At 41.3% G+C, this 12,184-nt stretch overlaps 1 protein-coding gene across 1 annotated transcript in view; it reads right to left on the bottom strand.

Annotated features, from left to right (window-relative positions):
• Positions 1-12,184, bottom strand: part of TXLNG (taxilin gamma) — a 49,837-nt gene that overhangs the window by 4,730 nt on the left and 32,923 nt on the right. Inside the window, exons 4-7 of the mRNA XM_065901058.1 lie at positions 9,151-9,321; positions 7,324-7,518; positions 5,055-5,174; positions 3,302-3,376 (exon numbers count right to left, since the gene is read on the bottom strand). Of these exons, the coding sequence (XP_065757130.1) occupies positions 3,302-3,376; positions 5,055-5,174; positions 7,324-7,518; positions 9,151-9,321 (561 nt within the window). The remainder of the gene's footprint in view (positions 1-3,301; positions 3,377-5,054; positions 5,175-7,323; positions 7,519-9,150; positions 9,322-12,184) is intronic.

Below are 12,184 nucleotides of genomic sequence, written 5' to 3'. Positions count from 1 at the left end.
TGAAAGACAAAAATCGTATGATCTAATAGATGCAGAAAATGCATGTGGTAAAATTCAACATAAATTCATGATAAAAATGCTTAACAGGGAATCCCTGGTGGTCCAATGGTTAGGAACCTGCGCTTTCACTGCCAAGGGCACGGATTCAATCCCTGGTCAGGGAACTAAGATCCCACAAGCCGCGTAGTGCAGCCAAGACGAAACAAAGCAAAACAAACAAAAAAACGCTCAACAAACTGGGTACAAGGAAGGAACATACTTAATATAATAAAGGCCATATATGACAGAGCCACAGCTAACATCACACTCAAGTCAGTTGAAGGCTGAAAGCTTTCCCTCTGAGATCAGGAACAAGATAGGATGCCCACTCTCACCACTTCTATTCAACACAATAGTGAAATTCCTAGCCTGAGCAATTAAACAAGAAATAAACAGCATCCAAATCAGAAAGGAATAAGCAAAACTGTCTGTTTGCTGATGACATGATCTTATATATAGAAAATCCTGAAGACCCCACAAAAAAACTGGTAGAATAAATTCAGTAAGGTTTCGGGATACAAAATCAACATACAGAAATCAGTTATGTTTCTATACACTAACAACAAAATATCTGAAAAAGGATTAAACAGAAATAAATAAAATAATCCTATTTTCTATAGCATTAAAAAAATACTTAGGAATACATTTAACCAAGGAAATGAAAAATCTATACACTGAAAACTGTAAGACATTGATGAAAGAAATTGAAGAAGAGAAAAATAAGTGGAAAGGTACCCTGTGTTCATGGATCAGAAGAGTAAATATTGTTAAAAATGTCCATACTAGCCAAAGCGCTATCAAAATTCCAATGGCATTTGCCATAGAAATAGAACAAATAATCCTAGAATCTGTATGGAACCACAAAAAACAAACAAACAAAACAAAATAGCCAAAGCAATCTTGAGAAAACAAAGCTAGAGGTATTATACTCCCTGATTTCAAGCATTATTACAAAGCTATAGTAACCAGAACAATATACTATGGGCATAAAAGCAGAGACACAGACCAACGGGTCAGAACTGAGAGCCCCCCAAAAAAACCCACACAGGGACTTCTCTGGTGGCGCAGTGCTTAAGAATCCGCCTGCCAAGGCAGGGGACATGGGTTTGAGCCCTGGTCCAGGAAGATCCCACATGCTGCGGAGCAACTAAGCCCGTGTGCCACAACTACTGAGCCCATGTGCCACAACTACTGAAGCCCACGCGCCTAGAGCCCATGCTCTGCAACAAGAGAAGCCACCGCGATGAGAGGCCTGTGCAACACAATGAAGAGTAGCCCCTGCTCATCGCAACTAGAGAAAGCCTGCGCACAGCAACGAAGACCCAACGCAGCCAAAAATAAATAAATAAAATTTAAACAAAACAAAAATAAACCCACACAAATATGGTCAATAATATTTGACAAATATGGTCAATAATATTTGACAATAATATTCTTGGCTCAAGTATTTCAGCCAAGAATACTCAATGGGGAAAGGAAAGTATCTACAATAAAAGGTGTTGGGAAAACTGGATAACCACATGCAGAGGAATGAAACTGGACTGCTATCTTGTACCAGTCACAAAAATTAACTTGAAATAGGTTAAGGACTTAAACAGGAGATATGAAACTGTAAAACTCCTAGAAGAAAACATAGGTTAAAAAGATCCTTGACAGTGGTCTTGGCAATGAATTTTTGGATATGACAACAAAAGCACAAGCAACAAAAGCAAAAATCAACACGTGGGACTACATCAAACTAAAAAGCTTCTGCACAAAAACAATCAACAGAATGAAAAGGCAATCTACAGAATGGGAGAAAATATCTGCAAACCATATATATCTGATAAAGGGTTAATATCCAAAATATATAAGGAACTCATACAACTCAATAGCAAAAAATTTAAAAAAATTTTTAATTTTTAAAATTTTAATTTAAAAACCAGCTTGAATAGACATTTTCCCAAAGACATACAAATGGCCAACAAGTACATGAAAAGGTGCTCAGCATCACTAGTCATCAAGGAAATAGAAATCAAAACCACAGTAAGATATCACCTCACACCTGTTAACAAATGCTGGCGAGGGTGTGGAGAAAAGGGAACCTTGTGCACCGTCAGTGGAATTGTAAACTGCTGCAGCCACTATGGAAAACAGTATAAAGACTCCTCAAAAAATTAAAAATAGAACCACCATATGATTCAGAAATTCCACTTCTGGGTATATATATATATCCAAAAGAAATGAAAACAGGATCTCAAAGAGATATCAGCACTCCCATGTTCATTGCAGCATTATTCACAATAGCCAAGATATGGAAGAAACCTAAGTGTCCATCAACATATAACTGTATAAAGAAGATGTGATGTATATACACAATGGAATATTATTCAGCCATAAGAAAGAAGAAAATCTTACAATTTGTGACACAGTGGATGGGCTTTGAGGGCATTATGCTAAGTGAAATAAGTGAGACACAGGAAGACAAATACTAAATACCGTATGATATCACTTACCAGTAGAATCTAAAAAAGCCAAACTCTAAGAAACAGAGTAGAATGGTGGTTGCCAGAGGTGGAGGGCGGGGAGAAAGGGGAAGATGTTGGTCAAAGGGTACAAACTTTCAATCAGAAGATGAATATGTTCCAGGGATCTCATGTACAGCATGGTGGCTATAGTGAACAATACTGTACAGAGGAAGGAAGGGAGGGAGGGAGGGAGGAAGGAAAGTTGGGGGCCCCCATTAAGGTGGCCACCACCTCCATACTCTACCTGGGAGTGGAAATGCATGATCAATAGGCAGTTTTTTAAAATAGGTTACAGGCTCATAGCACAAAATTCTAAAGATTTTACGTTACACTATATGAAAATGCCATTTTGTAGGTCAAATAAGTATCAGCAATTTCATATGGTTCAACCTCACAAAAAAGAACTAAAATCTGAAGATTTATCAGTTTTTCTTTAGCAGGAAATTAGCTGACACACATGGGGACAGAGAAAGGGAGGAAATACGTGTGATACTGGAAGGAGGACCTGCACATAGCGGGACAAACTGTCCCATCTGCCTGATTCCTGGGACCGAGTGCTAAAACCAGGAAAGTCCTAGGCAAATCAGGATGAGGTGGTCGCCCTAAATGAAGATGAAAACTCCAAGAGGGACGTGTGATCTACTCTCAGGTCTGCTGGGAACAAGCAAAATCATCTTAGAGGAGATTCAAGGTATGTATCAAATGAACCATAGATTTTTTTCTTACAAATTCTACTACCCCTGCTGTCAAGTTACCTGCTGTTTTAGTTGTACTTCTTGTTGTTTCATTTGTTCATATTTGTGTCTTGATTCCGTTGCTTCTTTTAATAACTAGAAGACAGAAACATTCTGGCAAAATACTAATAGTCATTACAAATACGACTACAACGTCCAACGACCAGATAGTTAGGCTTAACCCTTCCGCTTATTATTTTAGCAAGAACCACGACTCCATGAATGAAACATTCTGTCACATCAATTGCTAATTACCTGTATCTTTGATCTGTTCCATTGTTAACACTTAGGAATGTAGGAATACTCTTTTATTGCTTAGAAGTACCACCCAGGAGGCCTAATAATAGGTTTACAAAGCTCAGGGTTAAACTGTTGTCTTTTAGATGAAAATAATGAGAAGTCTAGTGTTGAACAGAAAACATGGCTGAGAATCTCGACATTATCTGGGTCATTTAGAAAGCCCCTCTGGGACGTCCCTGGCGGTCCAGTGGTTAAGACTCTGCGCTTCCACTGCAGGGGGCACAGGTTCGATCCCTGGTCAGGGAACTAAGATCCCGCATGCTACGTGGTGTGGCCAAAAAAGAAAAAAAAATTAGAAAGCCCCTCTGCTCCATGAGAGGCAAGATGAGACATTGTATGGAGCAAAACAATGAAATCAGGAACCTGGTTTCTGATCACTTTTTTTTTAAAGCTGGGGGTGGGGGTGGGGGGTGGTGATGGGATGGGAGCTTTAATTTATATACTTGAGTTTAAGAAAATTATGTAGTGAAATTGCATAGTAGGCAGCTGTAAAATTCAGTCCCTGAAGTAAAATGTCACACTTAGTCCAGTAGGTTTTGAAAAGTCCTTAAAACCAACCAGAAATAGATGTATCGTATGTATTTATTTAAATATGTGTATCATATTTCTATTCTAACTTGGGAAATGACAACTGTCTCTTCAGTTATGCATAGGACGGCGCTGTCAGTTCACATGGAACGACCACGCTGTGTGAAAAATGTCTCTCTCTTAACCCTAGACTCGCACTCAGAGTGACATGTTCACATCATGAGGGCCATTCAGGACCCGAGTCTTCAGACCTGGCTCACCTCAGGGCCTAGGTTACTTAACTGAAATCTGGGTGGGACCGTCCTCATTATCATAACCACTTCTAACTTTTTTTTTTTTTTTGGTTAAGCAGGTAAAGTTAAATTTGCATGTGTTAAATATACAAACCCAATGACATTCCACTGTATTCACAATTATTGACAGGCCATATAATCTGAGCACACATTCTGAGAATAATGCTGAGTGATTAGGATGTAGAGAATTCTGTTAAAGTTTTTCGGAAAATTATACCAGAGTAAACAAATAGTTTCCCTAGTTTCAAGTTACTTGTTTGAAATAAACTGTAACAGTATGAAGGACACCCATGTTTGGTAAGCTTGCTATTAAATCGAATCCCCAAATTTAATGTGTTAAATACTGATATAATTCTTAAACTTGGTGGCCATTATCTAAAAAGTGAAATAAATATTCTAAGTACAGGAAAGTCCAGTCAGTGCAGGTCTTTGCACTAACTTGGTCTAATCTCTCCAGTGTATCTTCTGTATATAAAGTTAAATAGAAAGAAAAGCTAATGTTTTCTAACACACACATGCCCTTCACAATCTACAGAAAAAAACAATTAGCACAACCCAGTGCTAATTTAAATGTAGAATAAGTTTAAATGTTTTAAATGGCTTTGGTTACAATTTTGGCAATCATTTCTTCTTTTAAGAAATTGCAGACTTACAAACTCTCTCTCTCTTTGATGTTTCTCATCAGCTTCTTTTATCAGCTGTGTCGTCTGCTGCAGTTTGGCGTCCACAAGCTGTTGCTGCAGTTCCTTATGTTTGAATACTTTATCAATGTGCTACGGGGAAAGTAAAATTTCTTCCGTCACTTAATGAAATAAGGGACAGAATGACGAGGAAACACGACACAAGTTACAAGACCTCACTCATGAGGCTGCTTTTCCTGCTAATACCACCAGGGCTAATACCAGCAAGGTGCCTGTCTGCGTGCTGTGCTGGCAGAAGCCTGTGTCGGCATCCCTCCCTCCGGAGATGGCCCAGCAGCACCTCAGCAGCCGGCCTCGTACTATTTCTGCCGTAAGGTAGAAATGAAGCTCTAATTGTATCAAGAAAAAGACGGCTACGGAGATCAAACTGTTAAACCCATAATACATCATACACATAATTACTGGATATTTTTTTCTCCCCATTAAATTTTCCCAAATCTCTCAATTGGAGGCAGCATGCTGTGATGGGAGGAATGGCCCCAGTCGAATACTCCCCCTTGCTGAACCTCAGTCCCCTCACCTCGGGGGGTAGCCACAACCACACTGCAGAACTGTAAAGGCCAAAGCAATGGCTATACTATGTCAGGTGCTTGGTGCCTGGCACTCATCAGATAAATGTGATAAAAGGTCATTATGATTTCCAAGTGAAATTATTAAGTGGTTATTTATGTACAATAAAGTCATCAGAACATCCCTCCCTGACCAAGGAAACAACATTCAATAATACTCAAACTGAATAAGGCTCACAGGTAATGTGATTTCAACACATATAGCTTTCAAATTTTCTACATCTATAATGTGGCAGACTGTCATATTAAACAACAAAACTAAAACAATAATTTTAAGAAAAGTGAGGGCTTTATAACCTAATAGAAAATTTATTCTCTAGGACAAAAAAAGTTTCTTCAACAAACACACTGTAAGAATAAAAAAGAGAGAAAAGGAAATGTTTATGTTAGAGACTTGATACACGTCAGCCAGTGAAGCAGATGGGCTTTATCTGGATGATTCAAATAGGTTTTTTCTTTTTTAAAAAAAAACGGGGAGACAATCGGAAAAATGTAAACGATGACTAGATTTTAATATTAAATAATTACTGCTAATTTTTTAGGTATGAAAATGGTATTGTGGTCACACCTAAAAATGAATCCTTAGTCTTTGTGAGGTACACCCTCAAATATATATGAATGGACTGATACCTTGGATTTGCTTCAAAATAACCCAGGGGAAAGTGATGGGAATATAGTTGAAACTGTGGTTTCATTTGCTAAAACCAGGTGATACAGTCTCTACTTTTCTTCGTTTATAATTTTCCATAATAATAAGGGGAAAAAAAGGTAAGCAAAAAGCATCGAGAGTGATAAAAAGAAAATCTTTTAAAAAACTAACAGTTTTTAAAGGGCTATATGGAAAACCCTAAATTAATAAAAAGTTTGCCTTGAAAACTGGATAAAATAACCCACAGAGATGCCACAATCTTTTTTTTTTTTTAAATCAGCTATTTTTAATCTATCTCTATAAGGGATACAACACACATAAAGAGAACATTTTACTAACTTAAAAGGCAGGGAATGTGTCATTTAAAGAACCTAACCCTTTTGTTCCTGCCCATCTGACCTCTAAAAGGGAGGAACTTTAAAAAAGCACATGATCGCCTACTTGCGTTTAATCTAGACACCACGCCCAGACTTCTCAACTGGCTTGTAGAACTCTTAGTTGGAGGCCAGTGACCAAGATGAGGTGCCACAGACCCTTCCAGTTAACTTTTTACTTCAATTGGGTGTATAAGGGTTTAGAAATAGGTTCGTTTTTTCTCCCAAATACTATAAAACCTCCACTAAAAAAAAATATCTGAAACACAGGCATAATGGAATGATAGTGTAGACCATACAGATTATCACAGACGTCTAAAATACAGTGTAGTTTGGGGCCAGGTATTTACTCACTTTTAGTCTAGATAAGGGGAAAATCTGTGCTAAAATTACAATCTTCCAGAATCACACAGAAGATGGAAGACGAGTAGTGCTTAACACTGTCTCCAAGAAAACGCCTCACGCACCCAAATCCACTGACTTCCGGGCCATCGAGTATGGTCCCCACGAGTCCTGTGAGGGAAGGCCAGACTTCCACCATGCATACACAAAGATTCTAAAACACCCTGGAGGAAGAGCTTTGGTGAATGCTTTTGGTTCGTAGTGAGGGGACACACCAGCTGCCCTACCTCCTCCCTCAGTGCGTACTGCTCGATGAGCTTCTTCAGCTTTTCGCCCAGCTCGACGTTCTCCTGGCGGAGCTTGGCGTTGTGTATGTCGTGTTGCTCCAGCTGTGCCTGGATTTCATTCAAAGTGATTTGGAAGTGTGCAGTGGCCTCTTTCCGTCTTTCTTCCTCCTCTCGTGCCTGCTGCATATTTTCTTCCTTATTATCCAAAACAATTCCTGTTAATCGTACAGACCTATAAGATGGCACAGACGCCCACAAAAGACACTACTGCCATGTGGGCTCACTGCTTGCTGCCCTGAAGTGCTGCTTCTGAACTAGAATTCCTTCCCTTTATTTAGGACCGGAAGGCTCTCGTTTGAAAGCAAGCAGCTTCTCCTAGGTAGATAATGAGAGAGGCGCCGCCTGCCCTGCTCTACAGTAAGCGCTCTGTGATCACGCTGAGAGACGAGGAAGGAGTCTTGCCAGGCAGCTAGCCCCCTCCAGGCGGGCTTCCCAAACACCCTCCCCCCTGGCTAGTCCTGCAGGGCAGCATCTGAAATCAGCCGCAAGAGGGTGATCCCTTCCTGCCCTTTACTTTCTGGGTCACACCTTCTACTCCCTAGATGGCGAGGGACAAAAGGAATCTGCATCTTAAAAGCTTAGTCCCAACTCTTGCTCAGATCCAAGTGCTAAGAGACCTTTAGGTGCCTAGTGTCTGAAGCATTACCAGTCCAATCAAAGTGTGGACTTGCCATGGGGAAAAATTACCACTCAATTTCGTGAACACCGAAATCCAAGGATTCAAAAGCAAAGAAAACCCAACGGCTCCCATATCAGGTAAAGATCCATTTCCTGAGGGCTCCTATGTTCTAGGGCCTTGGGTGCCTGCCATGGTGGGGGAGTCTCACGAGCAATGCGGCTCAGTCAAAATCACACCACAACTGCACACGAGGACAGGCCCACCCCTGTGTCTCTGCCTTCTTCCCTTCTTCCTCTGTTGGTACCAACTAACTTGTGGATACCCACTGCTTTGTCTTTTAATCAGCCGAGGAATAAGCGCTCTTCTAAAAGTACTTGGCAATGGGGAACTGGGACGGACAAGGGTGGCCGGTGATATAACCAATGAACAGCCCTTGAGGACCTCAGTGGGGCCTTTTCCCTTCCCTCAAGTCTGCTCCTACTCGGCTTCTCATTTCATGTCCACTTTTCACACGTGCTAATGAACGACCTCAGTGCTCAGCAGGAAACTGCAAATTTGAGCTTCCTAAGCCATGGCTCCTAGCCAGAAAGCTGTGGTCTAAACATCAATCTCATCTAGATTCCCCACGAGCAAGTATGAGCAAGTATGAGGTGCGTTAAGAAGCACAAGGCCAAGCAAAACAGAACAGTGGCATCCCTGTCTCCAAGGAGAGACAAGGATTTAGTTCAAATAGGTACACAGTGACTATAAATCAAGCTAAGCCAGACCCTCCTGAAAAACAGAAAACGGAAACAGACTTCCCTGGTGCTGCAGTGGTTAAGAATCCACCTGCCAATGCAGGGGAGAGTGTTTGAGCCCTGGTCCAGGAAGATCCCATATGCCGCGGAGCAACTAAGCCCGTACGTCGCAGTTACTGAGCCTGCGCTCTAGAGCCCTTGAGCCACAACCACTGAGGCCATGAGCCACAACTACTGAAGCCCGCACGCCTAGAGCCCGTGCTCCACAACAAGAGAAGCCCGTGCACTGCAACAAAGAGTAGCCCCTGCTCGCAGCAACTAGAGAAAGCCCGCGCACAGCAATGAAGATCCAGCACAGCTAAAAACAAATTTTAAAAAATTGAAAAAGAAAAACAAAAGGAACCAACTCACCTTTAACGTCTTATTGTGACGCTGAAGTTCCCTGCAAAGAGACTCGAGTTTGCTTCTTGCCAAGATAGCCTTGCTGTGTTCACTCTGCAAATGAACTTTCTCTTTCACGATCTGGGCTTGCTTCTTCTGCAGAATCTTCATTTGCTTCTGAACGTTCCTGCTCTCCTCCAGCTAAAAGTAATAAGCACTTTACATTTAGGAAATACAGCGAAAACCTTTGAGTTATGGCTGGAAGAATTACAATAAGAACTAAGGAATACATTTCCAAAAACCCACAGTATTGTAGTGTAATATTTTAACTGTTTCATGCCATGCTGCCCTGCCAACCTTCTCTTTTCCCATTATGATAGGAACGTAAGCAAATGATTTAGGGTAGGAAAAAAACAATCTTAATCTCTTTATTTATTTATTAAAAACAAAAAAAATGACGTTTTTGGACTTTTTAGGAATCGACACCAGAAACTTTTACTTTCTTGAAAAACACACTCAAGCTACTTTATTGAAACAATCCTCCAAATTAGAACTCAATAAGCAGCACTCAGTTCTTTGCAAGTGAGAGGGGGCGCACTGCAACTGTAGGTTTGGAGCAAATGCATCTGTTTCAAGGTTACAGCAACACTAACAGATAAGATGGCAGCCTTACTGACCTGTTAACTGGAGAAGGAAAGGATGCTGAGTCACTATTTCAAGAGCAAGAGCGACACCTTGTGGCCTCTCAAAACATACCACACATCCTTACAGGCGAGATGCTTATAGCTATTAAAAACACCTTTACAGAAATCCCCCCGCCAGAAAATAATTTTGTTTTTGTAAAATACTCTCGTAAAGTAACCTTACTCAGGACCGTGGGCTGCAGGATCTGCACACACTATCAGTAACTCCACCGAGGGCTGGAACTCCCCCCACCCTCCCCGGATTCAAGGTAACCACAACCCTGAATCCTGGGGTCACTACTCCTTTGCTCTCCTCTGTATTTTATGTCATCCTTGTGTGGTCCTAAAAGAAATCGTTTTGTTTTTTGTTTTTGCATTTTTGCGGTACGCAGGCCTCTCACTGTTGTGGCCTCTCCCGCTGCGGAGCACAGGCTCCGGACGCGCAGGCTCAGCGGCCATGGCTCACGGGCCGAGCTGCTCCACGGCGTGTGGGATCTTCCCAGACCGGGACACGAACCGTGTCCCCTGCATCGGCAGGCGGACTCTCAACCACTGCACCACCAGGGAAGCCCAAGAAATCGTTTTGATTGTAGTTGTTCTGACTTTATTGTGGCTACTGCAACTGAAAAACCAAAATTTAAATTTTCTTTAATTTAAATGAACTCAAGGGACTTCCCTGGTGGTCCAGTGGTAAGGAATCTGCCTTACAGTGCAGGGGACTCGGGTTCGATACCTGGGCCAGGGAACTAAGATCCCACATGCCACGGGGCAACTAAGCCCGCACGACACAACTACTGAGCTTGCATGCCTCAGCTAGAGCCCACGTATTGCAAACTGCAGAGCCCACGCGCCACAACTACAGAGCCCTCGTGCCCTGGAACCTGCGCACCACAACTAAAGAAGAGAAAACCTGTACGCCACAACTAGAGAGAAGCCTGCACACTACAACGAAGAGCCCAGGTGCCGCAACAAAGATCCCGCATGCTAAGACCCAACGCAGCCATAAATAAATAAGTAAATATTTAAAAATTAAAATAAATGAATTCAAGATTAAATGGCCACATATGACTAGTGGCTACCATTCTGGACAGCACAGCTGAAGGTTACACTGCTAGGATTCATTCAGATTGTTTGCATGTAGCTACAGAACAGGGACCAGCAAACTTACTCTGTAAATGGCCAGAAAGTAAATATGTTAGGCTTTGCAGGCCATAACATGTCAGTTGTGTTGTCACTGTCTTTTAAACAACACTTTTAAACAACAATTAAGTAAAACCATTCTTAGCTTGTGGTCAGTACAAAAACATGCCTTGCTGGCTTTGGCCCTCAGGTTGTATGCTATTTCACTTTTTTAAAACTATGCAAGGGGTTTCCCTGGTGGCGCAGTGGTTGAGAGTCCGCCTGCCGATGCAGGGGACATGGGTTCGTGCCCCGATCCGGGAAGATCCCACATGCCACGGAGCGGCTAGGCCCGTGAGTCATGGCCGCTGAGCCTGCGCGTCCGGAGCCTGTGCTCCGCAACGGGAGAGGCCACACCACTGAGAGGCCCGCGTACTGCAATCAATCAATCAATCAATAAATGTTCTGTTGCACATGACAATGGAACACTGTTTTCCAGAGTGGCCAGCACATTAACTCGCACACCAGCAATTTTTAAGAAATCATGTAGATGCACTTCTCCAAAAACTTCATACGATCACAATTCTTCCTTTATGCCACTTACACTGGACATAAAATAGCATGTTGCTATGGTCTTGAGTTGCATTTCCCTGTATTCATAAGATCGAACATCCCTTGTATGTTTACCTTTACGTTAAGATATCTTCGAATCTTGATGTTTCTCCACTTCTATGAAATGCCTCTTACACATCTCTTGCCCAGTTTTCCATTGGGGTAATTGTCCTTTTTGTATTCATTTGTAGGTGTTCCTTAGATATTCCTCACATTGAATATTCTACTGGTTATTATTTGTTGGAAATATGTTCTCCCCAGTTTGTAATGTGTCTTCTCACTTTCTTTTAAAATGTCGTTTGATGAATAGAAAGTCTTAATTTCAATACAGCCAATTTCTGAAATCTTTTCTCTGGTAGTGCTTTTTGTGTCATAAGAAATCCTTCTTTTAATTCAAGTTTGGAAAAATATTCACCTATTAATATATTTAAATAAAGCTAAATGATACCTAAAATTTTCATTTAAGTCCTTAATCCCTGTATATGGTGTTCAAGGATCTAAATTCATTTTTCCCCCATAAGGATATCCACTTTTTAAGCTCCATTAATTTCTTAAGGATTGTATAATTCTCCCCTAAATGCAACTACAGATTCCATAAAATGCTCCTCAAAATCCCCAAGGGGTGTTTTCTTCCCATGGAACTAATAAGT

This window comes from Phocoena phocoena, chromosome X (assembly GCF_963924675.1).
Source record: "Phocoena phocoena chromosome X, mPhoPho1.1, whole genome shotgun sequence".
Classification (NCBI taxonomy): domain Eukaryota; kingdom Metazoa; phylum Chordata; class Mammalia; order Artiodactyla; family Phocoenidae; genus Phocoena; species Phocoena phocoena.
The sequence above is the reverse complement of the archived record's forward strand: the minus strand, read 5'-3'. Positions and strand labels throughout refer to the sequence as shown.